Source organism: Falco naumanni, chromosome Z, assembly GCF_017639655.2.
Source record: "Falco naumanni isolate bFalNau1 chromosome Z, bFalNau1.pat, whole genome shotgun sequence".
NCBI classification, from domain to species: Eukaryota; Metazoa; Chordata; class Aves; order Falconiformes; family Falconidae; genus Falco; species Falco naumanni.
The window spans coordinates 74,044,068-74,060,364 of NC_054080.1; the positions used below are offsets into that span (position 1 = coordinate 74,044,068).

General features: G+C 39.1%; 1 protein-coding gene across 1 annotated transcript; it reads right to left on the minus strand.

Moving 5' to 3' along the window:
- Positions 1-1,620: 1,620 nt before the first annotated feature.
- On the minus strand, positions 1,621-15,794 carry SUB1 (SUB1 regulator of transcription). The gene is made up of 5 exons (XM_040579674.1): positions 15,691-15,794; positions 13,693-13,765; positions 11,899-12,018; positions 6,096-6,204; positions 1,621-3,667 (listed from the first exon to the last, which is right to left on the minus strand). The coding sequence occupies exons 2-5, from the start codon at positions 13,762-13,764 to the stop codon at positions 3,588-3,590; spliced, it is 381 nt and encodes a 126-aa protein (XP_040435608.1). The 5' UTR covers position 13,765; positions 15,691-15,794; the 3' UTR covers positions 1,621-3,587.
- Positions 15,795-16,297: the final 503 nt, after the last annotated feature.

The following is a 16,297-nucleotide window of genomic DNA, read 5'->3' on the forward strand; positions in this document are numbered from 1 at the left end:
ATGACACCCGTTCTTCTGCCATAGTGAAAAACTTCCATCCCTCAAGGCTACACAATCAAGCTCCCACCCACAAACATGGACAAAGAATAAGATGGCTAAGTTTTCAGATTTCCAAATGACAAGTTGCAACAAACAGCAGTTCCTATAACCATTTAAGAAAAAGCAAGTTTTAGTGCAGCTAAATTTCTATTAAAAATAACACTATGTCAACAGAAGTCTTCATTTATTTCCAAGTCTTCAGATTGTTATTACACGTATGCCATTTAAACTATTTTTTATTTGAACATTAAGGTAATTACAGTTGGAGGGCTCAAATTTCCAGTGGCCTCTGTAGTAGATACCACCAGAGCAAAACATGAAACATTCCACATTGTTAATAATATGACATTTGAGTTACCAGAATTACAATCACCAATTTTTTTGCTAACAGATCACATAAGAAGTACGCAACTGGGGTGATTCCTTTAGCAGAAATATCAAACTGAGTACTGCATGTGTTTAATTTCAATATGAACATCTCCACATAAGAGCAACATCATACATGACAGTTGATTTATCACACATATGGTACTTTGGCTGCTCTAACTGTGACTTATTTTTCCTCCTAAGCTCCATAGTAGGTTTCCTTTATGAAACATATTGCTAATGTGCCCTGCATAAACATCAAGAATTAAATATATCTTTCTTCTGCCACTTCAACAGGGAAGGGAGCAGTGGTTTTATCTCATACAACACAGCCTTTTCATTCATGCACCATTTTTGTCCATTGACACTTCTACATGTACCCTAACTACCATTTTGTCTGCAAGAAAATAATCTTTATTCAAAAAAAAAAATATCTGAATTTTCTTCTCAAATTAGAAAGACTACAGTCATAGACAATTACATATGACAAAATCACTACCACCTATTTATTTCGAAGTTACCACTGAATGCGTCAAATTTTTGTCAAGTAACAAGCACATCAGTCATCTGAGGTGTAATGAACTGGCTCACAATTCAGCTCATCCCATTCTGGAGTTCATGTGTTTAACCAACTAGTTTTAGTTACCTTTTTTATAGGACACTCATGCAGATGTTGAGATTGGGTCAGGTAAAATATACGATACTTTATTACACACAGAAATACGAGTGGCACGTGGAAAGCCATTTTTAAAACACAGACCTAGTGAAATCAAACTGTCCCAAGTTTATCAAGTAAAATAGGATAAACAGCTCCAGTAATTATCACCACAAATTCAGCAAGGGAGTCATCTATATAGGAACTTGACTAGTTCTTGATTAACAACTATTAATTTCTTTGAACACCGCTACCATCAGTTTCAACGAGAACTAACCACTGTATTAAAACTTGTTCACTTACGCCCCCTATAAATGAATGAATTTAACCCTCCACCTTCCTGAATACAATTATATTGTCCTCTGATACACAATTGCCATCCAATGACCTACTACCACAGTAATCTAAGCGAGGACGTTTCCTCTAATACAGTCATGCACTTTAGCCACATGAAAGTTTTGAGGTAAAATGGGTGACATCTGGTTGCAAACTTTCAGATTTAAAAGAAAAAAATAATCATATATACATACTGCAAATAAAGAACACCTAGAACCTGTCAATGGTGATCTGAAGCAATTTATTTCATTCACTCATCTGTGAAATTTTAGCAGATATTTCACATTTATAATATTTGGTCCAGATATCCATACATGTCTTTAAGAGTCACTCAAAATACAACGTTGTGTCCAGAAAAGCATCTGCTACCACAAAACATCTCTTCATCCTTTATTCACCCTCAGGCAGTGCTACACAAAACCAGATCTTAACTTCATTTGTGATACATCAACAGCGGGTAAGTCAGGAGATATCTGACATAATATTTAAAGTTTGATGCAGTCACTATTCCTCACCCTTCAATAACTGTTTGTATTGAATTATTATAAATTCTGCAACACAGAAACAGTGTATAGCACTTCCATGTTTGTCTGCAATATAAACAAAACAGGATTTACTGTTTGTTCAGTTTATCTATAGAAAATTTAAAGACATTGTTTAACATCAAATGGCAGAATTACAGCCAAACCAATTAAGCTGTATATTCACTACGTAGTCATGAAATGACAATTCTCATGAATTATTTCATCTTCTTCCTTCAATTAACTGAATTAAGTCAGAAAATTAACTTCTCCAATTCTGCTCTTCACTGTAGTTACTATGTGTCAGCTAATGTGTCAGCTAACCTTGATCCTTTGCCATTAATTTCCACACTACTATGCCTCTTATGTCTCCAAGTTCTCCTCAAACATCGTATTCCCCCTTCTTCATTCCATTGTTTTGTGTCATCTACAAAGAAGCCCTTCAACTGGAGCAGCACCTAGTCTAATAGAGGTTCCACTGGACAGCTTTTCTTAACAGAATAGTACAACAGTTGACAAGTGAAGTTTGCTGGAGACATGATCCACGATGTACCAGTGCTCCACCGTAGGCACCAAGTACCTTCTGTACACAAGATAAAACAGCTGTGCATATGTAAGCCACACAAAACAAGCCAAGTTAAGTGATTTGGGCAGGCAGTGTGGACAGGCCAGAAGCACGACAGCCAGACATTTCAGCTGAAGCAATTTTAATCCTGTTTGACTGTTTAACCTGTGTTACAGCCTAATTGAAGCATCGTTTACGCAATACTCTCCAACAAACAAAAGCCCTACAAAGACACGTTAACTGTTCTTTTCTATAGAATAACTAGTTAGTATGTGTTCAAGAATGAATTTAATGCAAAGCTTGAAAAAGGTACCTAACTAATAACCACATCTGGAGCTTTCAAATACTTACTCTGAGGTATGTCTATTACTGTAAAAGTTTATGCATTGCATTCTAAAGTCTAGGGTCCAAGAAAAAAAGGCTAACTGTATTTTCTAAGTCAAGCAAGCTATAGAAAACTGGGAAGAAATAGCATGTGGTTTGTGTGCAAGTGTTATTATTTAGCATAACGCTTCATGCAAGTAATGCAAAAAAAAAAAAATCTATATACTCAGGACTGTTTACATCTGAATAAATAGGGTAAATTAGCAAATACAGTATTCAAAATTATCTACAAAAATGTGTTTTACCAAGTATTCACTGTTTGTATCAAGTCTTAAAGCAGAAAGCTGTCAGGGAAATACCAAAGAGTATGAAATAAAAGAAAAAATTAAATGCAGACATTCTCAGAAATCTCCTCAGAAAACAAATTCATTTTAACTGATAACTAAACTGAAACTAAACCAGAAGACTAAAGCTATTAAGTGGCCTTATCAGCAAACATCTTTGATCAAAAGGCCATAAACAAGTATGCTTTACATATTATTTGATTTGTTTATTTTACAACATGAGGTCAAAGCAACACATCTCCTTTTAGTAAAGTATACACAAATAGCCTCACTCAGAATACACTTTTAATGCACATAAAAAAAGTATTCATCTTACAAATCGTTTTGCAATCCAAATATACAATAGCTTGGAAAACAATATTTTAGAAAACTAAAGCCAATGTAAAAAGACTGCTTAGAACAATGAAAATGATAGAAGTTTCTGTATGGCTTTGTCTTTACAGTTTTCTTACTGCATCATCAATATCAGAAATCTGTTCCTTCAGCTGGTTCCACTGTTCTGGATTTAAAGAAATACCTGAAATGCATTAAAAACAAACACTTAAGACAAAAAGAAAATTTTGGCACAGGATCTTACATAATTTTATTAAGACTGGTTTCATACACAAAGTCTGTGTCAAAACTATTAATGCTTGAGATACTTCCACAACCATCTTTGTTACAAAGTGAAACTACTTATTTGGAACACTTCAGTTTAACTTTTACACTTTAGCTCATCTCTGGACAAGTTTAAATTACAAAGACAATTAGTATGTTGTAACAAATTCAATCACAAGTATGAAGCTAAACATGGAAAGTAAAATAGACCTCTGGCCTTGACAGAAGGCAGCTCAGAAGCCCTGGGTGAGAAGAAGAAAATATATTTGTATTCCTGTTGGCTTCTAAGCGCCATACCTCTGGACTGAACTTGTATGCACTTTTAAAGTACCATAATCCTGGGTTTTTTTTCCTCCCATTTCTTAAAGCACTATAAATAACACATACTGTAAGTAGCATTTTGGAAACTATTCCACTCCCTCACACCCACAAACCAACACGGAAATTATCTTTTCACTTCCAGTTCACTGCAGTTTCTAGTGACATTCAATCAATAATCATTCAGTGCCCCACAACCTATGTCCTCAGTTCTGAATCTGCTTCCTCAGGCTTGAGTCCAGGCACATGTTTCCTTTGTGCCTTAGCCTCTTCATTCTTCCCCTACAACCTCTATGACAGGCCTACACAAGTACAGACCCACAGGCCTACCTCTCATACTCTCTTCCCACCAGATGGTTCTCCCATTTACTGCCATTCTCCCCCCTCACTGATCAGGTTTCCTTCATTGCTTTCTCCCTGTAGGTGAAGCCGGACTTGTAAACAGGTGAAACACTGAATTTCATTTTTGGGGCTCATCGCCCTTTTCTTCTTCTACCATCACTGTCTTACCAGGGCACCACAACATCTCTGAGCAGCAAGCAATCTGCATGGAGCTACTCTAAGCAGCTTTCCACCAGTCTTTCCAAGGGCAAGATTTTATTTTAAACAATTAAGTCAGGTGTGGTAACCATTATTAGGGGACCAAATGTCAAGATGTCCCTGAACCACAAACCAGATTAAGTGCACCCAGTTCAGTTCTTCTCTTTGAAACAATCTGACACAATTTAAACTGTTGGGGCTGGGCAGGGAGGGTCTGGTTTTTATTGCACTGCTTATACCATTTTTAGGACAGCTGGATAAGCAGCTCTTAAGTGCCTCAACAGAACATTAATCTCACATACTGTATCAGATTATTATTAATTTTATCCTAATAAAATTCAGACCCTCTTGCCACATTGGTAAACACTTCTACCTACATCATGTAATTTTTGTCACTTAGCCTACCCATCAAATCTCATTCTAGTTTGCCACTCAAACTTTTATGCCCCTTGTAGACTTCTACCTCAAAACACAGCAGGTTAAAGTCCTTCAGAGTAATTTTTTAGTTACATAGCAACAACAAATCCAAAATAAGTTTTCCTGTACAGTACCAGTACATCTGTTCATACAAACCTGTTCTCAGTGGTTATTTAAAAAATGTTGAAAATGCTCCTCAAGCTTTCCAAGCATGCATTCACTGAATTCCCCCCGGACACACCAGAATAAGGTAACAAACTTTGCATAGATTGTACATTAAACATCTTCAATTTCCAGGTAGAATGTTTCATAGTTGCCTACTTCTCTGGCACAATATGAAAACCAATTAAAAGAGGGCTTTTCTAACAGAAGCAACATGACTTCTAGAAGAGCACTACTACTGCAGCTATCCTTGCATCCTCATCTTGCAGATGGTAAACTTCTGGAAATGGTTCCATGAAGGCATGCCACAAAAAGCAAGTATGGGAGTAGCAATTAAAAGTACAGTGGCTTATGCTGTGTTGTAAATTAGAAATACCAAAACTTGGAACATGAGGTATTTTCATCTCAACTAAAATACTGACATACTTTTCCAAAATTAGTCACATTAAATGTTTTAATGATTTTAAGCTAAATTTTGATAGCAATTCAATGACATAGTTGTTCTAAAGACATTAACATCTTATCACAAATAAGTACGTTAAATCTTTTCAGTGCTTTTTAAAAATCCAGCTGTAATAGAAGAAATAAATTGTGTTGATTAAGTTGGGGGCGGGGGACAGGGAGCTCGGCTATAACTGCCATACCCAATCTGCTTGTATTTGATGCCTCCATAAATCATGGAGGACCCATTTGGGAAAACAGACTCAGGCCAATGAACCCACTTTGCTTTTGTTTATAATCTACACATAAAACTAACCATTTGTTAAAATATAAACTACAGAAAAGTAGAAATACTACTTTAAAAATACCATGTAGCAAGAAAGTATACAAATTTGATACGCAAAATCCATTTTGATCCAGCAAACCACAGACAATGTTTTAATACAAAGTAACATGAAGCAGAACAATACCTTTTCTGCCAGGCTTCATTTCACCTTCTTGATCCATCCAATATTCTCTAATATCAATTAAGACTTTCCCTTTAAAGTCACGGACACTGACATACCTCATTTTGCCAATCTGTCAAAACACATATAAGGGTCTTTTAGGTATTTTACATATTACAACATTCACTTTTCCCAGCAGTATCAGATTTGGACATGTGACATAGCACACTGCAGCTTATTTTAGACACCAGAGACACAACTAGTTCAAAAGCTTAATCCAGAGTAGTCAGTAGGCTGGTAAGCAATGACTTAAAACAGGTTGAGCATTCAATGCTCAACAGAAAAGTAGCTCTCCTAGAATAAAAGTACCTACATTCTTAACATGCTTATTTTTTACAAAAGCCACTGATTCGCTATTTTCCGAAAATATTTTGCCTCTATTATAATCATCTTTGCTCACAGCAGTTGTAAACAAACAGGGAAGAGGGAGCTCTACTCCCAGATTTTAGTCCATTCCATATGTACATAAAGCAAACTACACATTCACATGAGGTAACCACAATTTCTAAAGGGGTTTTTGTTTCGTGTTTGTTTGGGTTTTTTCCTTCTTTCCTTAAACACAGTATACACAGATGGAAATGAAACTCAGCCACCAACTGTCCCGTGCCCATTCCCAAGTCCTTATGGTGCTTCACTGGAACTATGGTTAAAAGGTTATTTCAATGTACCAGGTATTCCAAAAAAACATTCAAATCCTTTAAGTTTACCAGCATGTAGCATAGTATGAAATGACGTTGAAATTCCCTAATTTCTGCACTACAGTGGCTTAACTGAATTATGAGGGCACTTTTTTTTTTTTTTTTTTTTGGGGGGGGGCGCGAGGAGGGGACCAGGGGGGTGCAGTCACATGTGACAGCTATGCCTTACACTGCATATAGGGTCTACATTTAGGCTACACATTTAGGCTCATTAAAGGTCTTTCCAAATTTGATAAAAAATTTTTTGTTTACATAAATTCAAAGTATAATGTGAACTTGAGAATCAGAAATTAAATAATAAAACCACAGTAAAATACAATTCATGTAAGAAATTCTTAGAATACTACATGCACCTTCTGGATACACTTTATGAAGAAAGAATACATTCTGAAGTAAACCATTTTAAAATAGAATATTCTCCTTCCTGAAAAAACATTAACTTTAGTTCTCAATTTCCTTAATTTATGCATCTCACACTTCGATACAAACTTAACAAGGGCCCAAACACATCTTACTAGCACTAAGACTGACCAGAAAAGCTGAACAACTCTCCAATCAACTAAAATCATCAACAGAGGTTTAAGTCATAAGCTACTATTGCACAAAATAGATATAAACAAAAATGCTTTATGTTTGCTTAAAGCAATTTTTCTTCTTATGCAGATCATGATAAATTAACTCTAAAATTGATTTTAAAACAATTTGGACATCTTTAGATTCCCTAAGCCTGAAGCAGTTTCTCTACTTCAAAGTATCCTTTAAAATGAACAAGGCGTTACAGTTTATAACATAGTATTTTTTGATTGACTTATTAAATAGTTTCACAGTGCTAGAAATATAACATCCAAAAATAAGGTATGATGTCATAGTAGCTTAGTTCTTTCAGACCAAACTTGGTACCATGCCCAACTCCATCAGCACTGCTGACAAAGAATATCCTAAATAGCCTGCACGAACAACATTTCTTGGGTTTACCCTTTAACACTTCAGTGACTTTTAAGGTCACCATTAAGAACAGCTTCAAGCAGTAGTACTCTGCAACACCTTTATTTTTCCAGGGCTATCAAAGAATATTAGTGCATTGCCAAGTAATTCCAGATTTGCTTTAAGAAAAAAAATCTGATACAATATAGCAGATTACAGCTGCAAATATAGTAAAAGGGGTTAGGATTTGAATTTTAAGACAAGACTTTGTCTTAATTCAACTACAGTAAGACAAAGGGCAATAATGCAAAGTTCACATTTACTCAATCAGTTAAGTCTCACCTTAAATGGAAACAGCTCCATATGAAAATGCTAAAATTAAGTCTTACATGACTGTCTAGATTTCAGCTGAGTGTTCCCATCAAATTTGAACATTTAGTTGAACTATATGCAAAAGCTGCTACTGCTAAAAGCTTTAACTAGGCTTCTGAAGACAGTTGCAATTAACATCTAAGTTAAAAACTTCAACTAAAAACTTGATTTAACTATTTAAGTAAACCAATGTTTCTTGATGCACAGTTACCTGCAATTCTGGCACAGAGTCATTTCTATACAATTCTTTTTTCTTGCAGCAGCTGAAAGTCCTAGAATAATTTCACTGATCTAAGCATCTCTGTATCTCTATAACCACAGCAGTGTCAAAGGGTTGTATTGATTTATAGCTGTGTAGTTACCGCAGTTCAACCTCCATAGACAAATTCATATGCTTTTTATTAAATATTACAGCTCCTTAGATTACACTATTCTATTGAATTACATAAATCAGAAGACATGAAGGGCGTTATTTCCATGTTTCCGTTCCTTAGAATAAAATGCACTGTACTGTGTCTTGGTTCCTTTCACACTATGCAGCTGACTTCCTCTATGAGTTTCAGCGATCACTTCTTCACAGTTACTCCTATTTCCAGGTCGGCCTGTGTTGCGATGGAGGGAAGACACAGTCACTCAATATGAGTGATCAGCAGACTTCTTTTATTGTACCTTACAGTCACCTTTATGCCTTGTTATAATTAGCTCATACATATTACAAAAGTTAAGCTCATTATTGGTCAGTTGCCTAAATACCAAGCCCGTCCCTAGTTTCTCTTCTGTAGTTATCTGTTCCCACCTGCAACACTCTCTTCCCACTGAAATCTTCCTGTTACCGTGTAACAAAACCAGCCAAAAAGACAGTGTATTTTTGCTTTACTTCAGATAAGCTGAGAGGGATGTGCATTTTTGTCCAGCCAGCCGGACTATGTCTATGTGACCCTTTTCAGCTAGCCAGTTATCCACAGGCTTGATTAATCTGTGTACAACTGTGGAAGTAGAAACAGCAAAAAAGCATCCTTTCTTAGCTGATAACTGCATATACAGCATTAGGAGCACAATAAAAACTCCTGTCAACAGCAAGATCTGCAACGCAACAAATCCGTTGTGAAATGCATCGATGACCACCTAGGTTTCAGAATTAATGTGCTAAACCAATCACCTTTCTAGAGCATCATAAATTTATATATTTATCTACTTTTGGGAGCCTATGATAAAGACATTATACTGGGAAACCAAAGCACTTATTTCTCACAAGTCAAAAAAAGCAAACACAACCCCAACTTCATAATAACAAAAAGGAGAAGCAGGACAACACAGAGAGGGACGACTTTCGAAGTAACAATTTCAGTGAAATGCCTGATCACACAAAGTGGTTCTACTCTGGGTAGTCATTAATACTGCATCCTGAGAGCACGAACACACCTTACCCAAAGCAAGCGTAGGCAGATGACAGGATCTGTCAAATTAACCAAAGCACACGATATAGAGCTCATGTTGGCTTGAAGCCATGGACAGGAATCTAATGTATCAACACCAAACCCTTCCACATTAACATGAATACTGCTTGTCTTTAAGGCCCCTAGTAACACATGCCAAATGGGAGGAGGATAAATTTCCACACCCCAACTGCACCCAAGTCCTGTAACAAATTCCAAGGTATACTAGGCTACCTATAAAAACTAAAAAGGCCAAGACATGTAAATAAAAAAAACACACTTGATCTCTGATACTGAATTAATTCCCTTGTACTATTCTTCATAATCAGTTTCAAGAGTATCATTATACCAACACTAGTCTCAAACAAAAATAATGAAATGTACATCTTCACGAAAATGCTGAATCTTCTGAATACAGCCATCACAATGAGCTCTATATTAAGGAAAGCTGTATACTTTAAAGAATGCAGCCTGAGAACGTAGAACAACAAGTTGCAAAGTTCTGCATCATTTGCTGCCACTCCCACACACAGTATGGACACCACAGAACTTCTGATTATCCTATGAATGCTTTACAGCCTGATTTCCATCTATTGAAGCCACACTGGGAAGTTATACCGCAAAGTCACTTGCACATCACAGATCATTTTACTGCAGCGGGAGAGCAGAAAGAAGAGTTTCAAGTATAAACACACAACCTAAAAAATCAACATGCAACTAGAGCTTCTAGCATGCTCTCCTGGGGAGGGGGTAGAGAGGGCAAGTATCCTCAGACCTACAGTGCTATTTCTACAGTGAAACAGTTGCATCTTCCTTAACCCACACAAACTGATGTAGCATGAAAAAACTCACAATGTTTCACAGAACACAATAAGCCACCTAAAAGAAATACTGTTGTTAACTAAAAAGCAGGCAGAGACTAAGTAACACTGACATTTTAGGTCAAGGTGATGTTCAAATATTTTTTCTGGTTTATATTCAACACTGGAAGAATCTTGTTCTTAGACTAGTGTAAGAGTCCTCCTCTATTGCCTATTTTAGTAGCTTGTTATTATCTTAGGTCAAAAAGATTGAAAGAAACAGATCACACAAATAGTTCTGCTTTTATTTGAAAAGGTTTGGGGTTTTTTTGCATCAAGAGAGCAGTAAAAACTTTAACAGCTTTGTCCAAGGCTGGAATTTTTGAACTTATTACACATACAGCATAAAGCTTATACATAATTTTTTTGAGCTCTAACTGCAATTCACCTCTTAAGGTACAGAAGACACCATCTCCTTTTTCCAACATGGTTCAAAGCATGCCCCAGCAGAACTAGAAGTTTAATTTTCCTTCAATGGGGAAGTACAGGCATTGCCTTCAACAGAAGCTCTCACTCCCAACTATACACAAAGAGGAAAGAGAGAACTGATACATTAAAAATAACTGCCCTGTATTACAATATCAGTTAAGCAGGTCATCCCTCTAGAAAAGTTGGTTGGGTTTTTTGCCATATTACTTCACACAACTACAGCCCTACACCATTTCTCTTCCCTTATTCAGTGTTGAGGCCATCTTATTAGCCACTTCTCCCATACCCTTTCAGTAACTTAAGAATCAGAATCTCTAAGAATTTAAAGTTAATTTCCAGGCACATTTAATAAGCCTTGATCCACACCCCTAAAATACGTAATTCTGAGCTACATATATTCTCGCACAGCTTTCAGCACACTGCTACCACCTGAGCTAACCCCAGAAGCTACGATACCTTGAATTCACAAATGCATCTTGTCACCGAAAAATGTACATTCATCCCATCTTAAAAACAAGGGCAATGTCAAGAATTATAACCTTTCTGGATCTTCAGTGAGAAAAATCTGCAACATAAAACAAAGGAACAAGCAAAACCTATTCCAAGACACTGTCTTACAATACAGGAGCCTAGCTGCCCTTGACCTAATTAAATACAAATGAAGAGTCCATATTTTGGTTTCCAAGAACCTTTTTTTCAAGAGCTCTGATTAAAAAACATTTCCATGTAGAGACAGTCCTGATCTAATATTTACAGTATACTCAGGGTAAATACCTCATTTACCAACAAAATGACTACCCAGAGATACCAAGGGCAAAGACATCAGCATTAAAGCTACTGCTACAGCTCAGATTCTTTTACTCTGCTGAAACCTGACAATGCTTTTTCTGAGCATCTCATCTGCATGCTAGCATTGTAATTCCCTTTGTCCAAGGCTTCAGCAGACGAAGTGCTACGCTGCCAAGATATTCAGACCACCTCATAAAATTTATACTGAGTATGATGTAACATGTTACCTTAACCGGGCTCTAAGAGTTAACAGTTTTACCTGAAACATATTCTCATCTCTATTACTGCTTTGCTTAGAAGACGCTGCACCTTTTGAACTTTCACCAGTCTTTTGTTTCTTTACAGGCTTTTCGGGAGTCGCTTGCTTTTTCCGCTTCGCCTTGGAGCAAAAATATAAAAAGAAGAGCATGAACCACAACTTGTTCTGTAAGTTACAGAAAAGTTTACATTAGAGGTCACAAACTACTGCTATGCAATGCGTGTGATCACCTTCCTGCTGTGAAGCCAGGAATCCAATACTGTATATTTAGACTGAATATAAAAAAAAACGAAGTATCTTCAAATAAGCCTAATTCTGTTCCCAGTGAAGTTCACCATAATACTTTGGCTTCAAAGAGAATTACATTAGACCAGCATACATTTCAAAAATCCTATTCTTTCTGCACAGTAATACTTTTGGTTCAGTAGTTTTAATAAAAAAATTGGACTCTGATAGAAGTTTCACCTTCCTTTCCACTGAGTGCAAGAAATAAATGCAGGACAGCTTACAACTCTTCTAAAAAAGAAAAAATAATCAGATGAGCTAATGAAGCATCTAGAAATTACCTCCATCAGGGTAATCTTTTTTTAAAATCAGCATCCAATGTCCATCCACAGTATGATAAATTAATTCAGACAGTATCACTTGTAAATCGGATCACCTGCAGATGCTACAAAATTATCATTCCTACTAATGGTTATATAGTGACCATGCCCAGCCTAGGGGAAGGAGGGGAGGAAAGTGTAATACAAAGATACCAAAATTAGTCTCACCTGCTACAGTTGTATTTGATAACCTCTTTTAAAGACAGACAGTTACAACACACATGGAAGGTTATAATAGAAAAAAACAGAACCCACGTTATTGCCCACTGAAGTACTGTTAGACTATGTCTATTCAGGAATACACTTCTCTATCAAAAAAAAAAAATCACCTGACCTTTTCTCTTCTATTAAGATCTGACAGAATGCTTAATTTGCAAAGTGCAACCACATCATGTTTGAACCAATTCAGTAAAGACTGAGTCTCTACACATACTACATTAGAAGACCTGACATCTGCGTTACCACCTAGGATTTCTTAAAAAGATAAACTCACTCGGGTTTTTTCTGGGTTTTTTTTTTCATAAGAACTGGTGTATCTATACAAACTTATAAATTAAATAACTATTAAAAATAAAGAGAACACTCAATTTATACATTTAAAACAGTCAACATATGTTAAAATTAACCAACTCAAAGACATTCAGGTTGGCTCAACTTTTAAGTGAGAAACTAGCAGATGGTATTACAGTAAACGTTAAGAACCTGAAACAGAGAAAAAGAACATGAAACAAGATAAGCAAGCAGTACATGGAGAACAAGGCAAGTCAATGTTTTTCTTTTGGATAAGTAATCCAGATACCAAAAGGAGGGAGAAGGGGCTATCCCCAAAATTAGTCCAAATTCTTGCCACCAGAGCAGCTTATACAGAAGCCTCCTATCACTTGCCCACAAAGCAGCAAAGAATTCTAGGAAGCTTGTGGTTAGATACATCATATGGAAAACTCTGGAGAGAACAAAATGCAACTTAAGGCAGAAACATTTTATCCACCCAAACCCTATCTCAGGTGGTGGTTTTTGTTGTTTTAGTTGTTGGGGGGTGTGGGGTGGCTGGGAGAACGGGTGTTTTGGGTTGTCTGATAAATTACATGGAATGACATGCAGGTTGTGACATAATGCTCACCTAATTCCCTAACCCCAGTCTGAAACGTAAGAGTTAATACAGTAGTAATAAACTGCATGTAAGGTTCACCTTTTTGTCAACTTCACTATCTGAATCACTTGCAGATGAGCTTGAAGACACAAGTTCCTTTGACTTAGGCATTCTAGGAAGAGAAAAATAATGTGAGAATACTATACAAGGAATACATCCCACTACAGCTGAAAAGCCATCTTCAAAACTGTTTGCAAAGTCTCTTCTTGTTCAGACTCCTCCCCTAAAGACCTTCCTGCCTTTTCATACAAGCTTTAATACATATTGTAGATAAGATCTCAATCACTCTTACCTCTTCTACCTCTTCCCCTTTTTGTCATGACTGCATTAAATGCAATGTTTTATTTTCTGCAGTTTACAAAGGGACAATTTTTCACCAGTTTCATATAACCCTAGACATGGCAGAAACCATGATGTAAAAAATACAACACAATACTGTCCTCCAGTTGAATTCTTCATATTACAGTCACAAATATAAACTATTAAGGCCCTAGCATTACCTGTACTCCTACATGGGCATTTTGACCAGTTAGATTTGCAAGTAACACACTAAATAATCATCACACATGAAGCTGATAATCCAAAAGTCTGCAAAACACCACAGTTACAGTGATATACGGTATTGCATTTAACACTTCCACTGCAGCTTCAACACATCAGTCACTAGAGCCTATTAATTTGCCAGACAAGCGGACATTCAGCTTTCTTTGAATGCAATGCTGCCAGGTGCGCTTCTACATCTCTCTGGTATGCAAATGTGGTTAGATAAGGCAGTTGCACATCTTGCCTGCCACTAGCAATTCTAACAAATAAACAGCTCATTTCTTCTTTTAGAATAAAAATAAGCATCCCAGAGAGAAAGTGTATAAAATAAACTACAGCTAGGAAAGGCTAAGAAAAGATTAAAGAAGCATATCTCGGGGGGGAGGGGGGTGGTGGTGGTGTAAGAATAGCAGTGGTCTTAAACTGGTAGTGAAAAAAAAAATATTTGCAAATGAAAAAACGGGAGCCCGAATAATGCTAGTGGATCAACGTGGTTCCAAAGTAGGATAAGTTCTGTCGTAATAGCTTGGAGCACAACGATGAAACGTGTAACACTAAAAATGAAACAGGGTGTGGGGAAGCACACAGAAGCCACGCTGCAGGATGGAGGCAGGGGACAGCCGGTATGGGACAACATAAAAATAAGCACAAAGACAACATGAAATCGTGGAGCCGAAAAAGAAAAGACTGATGCGCGGGCATCAGCAGGGCATAACCTCAGGGTCCTCATCAGAATGAGGGAGTGACATGGAGGAAGGTGGAGGCGGAAACTGGAGCAAAAAGAAACGTGGGGTGGTAGGTGCCCCTCGGGAGGGGACTGGCAGGCAGAGGGCGAGGAGACACCAAAGCACCAGCGAGAGCGAGGGCGGAAGGAGACGGGCCAAGGGTGGACAAGAAAAAGATAAAGGAGAAAGACAGGCCAGCACGAGCTAGGAACACGAGGTAGGCGGATCCCAGCCGCCATTTTCCTCCCCTATTCCCCTTTTCCACAGCTCGTGTTACCCCCTGGGAAAGGAGCGAGGGCCCGCAGGCGGGAGCGCGATCAAGGACGCCCAGCGCCTGCCGGGGCAGGGTGGCACAGGCGGGCTGCAGGGCACCGCCGCCGGCGGCCACAAAAAGCAGTACCAAAAAAAAAAAAAAAGGGTCGGGGGTCGTCAGCGGGCAGGATCAGATCCCGGCGCAGGGGGGAACGGAGCCAGGCGGTCCTCCGCCGCCATTTTCTCCCTCACTCAAATCCTCTTTGCCCCCCCAACATGGCAGCTTCTCCTCGACAGCGGCTCCTCCTCCCGCCCCAGGCCCGCTCCACAGCGGGGCAACCCTCCCGCAGGCAACAGCGGGCACTCGAGGAAAAGGGGAAGCCTCGCCACACAGCTGCCCACAGTGCCTCCGCGCCGGCCGGGCAGCGCCAAGGCCCCAGCAGTCGGCGACAGGGGCGGGGGACGGAGAAAATGGCGGCGGCCCCTACGGGGCGCGAGGGGGGACCCCAACACTCACGTCCTACTCCGCGCGCGGCTCCTCACTACCAGGAGAGAAACGGAAGTGATGTGCCGCGGAATCCCCGCCCCGCACCACGTGGGAGGGGCGGGGGGGACACACAGGACGGTGTTTAAAGGGGACGCGTCCGTTGCTGCCTCGTTCCCGCTTCTCCCGCCCCAGCTGGGGGTTACGCGGCCGGTTCCTGCGCCCGCCGCCTCACACCAACCGAGCGGGCAGAAACGCGCCCTGGGAAGGGGAACCTGTGGGGCTGGTGGCAGGGCCTTGCCCGCCCGCCGCTCGGCCTGCAGCAGGCACCCCTCGGCGCTGCGGCCCCGCGGAGGGGAGGCGCCGACGGGGCCGGGCCTTTGCCAGCCGCCTGGCCGCAGCTGAGGCGCTGCGGGAGAGGGTCGGGAGGAAAGCACTTAATGCTTAAAAAGAACCTTTTAAAAAAAAAACAACCCAAAACAAACAAAAAACCCCACAAAAACAAGTTAAAAAAAAAAAAACTCAGAGGCTGTTTTCCTTTGCACGCTGCGAGGGTTCCTCGATGCCGTTCAGAGCCGCCCGGGCAGCAGCCGTGCCCGAGGAAGCGCCGTCCGGCGGTGTCGCTGCGGCAGCTTTGCAT

Bases quoted from the DNA above. Each gene is read 5' to 3' on its own strand.
- SUB1 (XM_040579674.1), bottom strand. From the start codon at position 13,764: ATGCCTAAGTCAAAGGAACTTGTGTCTTCAAGCTCATCTGCAAGTGAT. The intron at 6,205-11,898 runs GTAAAACTGTTA...GTGTTTTGACAG, and splicing joins GAGATGAGAATATGTTTCAG to ATTGGCAAAATGAGGTATGT. The intron at 3,668-6,095 runs GTATTGTTCTGC...AATGCATTTCAG, and splicing joins AATGAAGCCTGGCAGAAAAG to GTATTTCTTTAAATCCAGAA.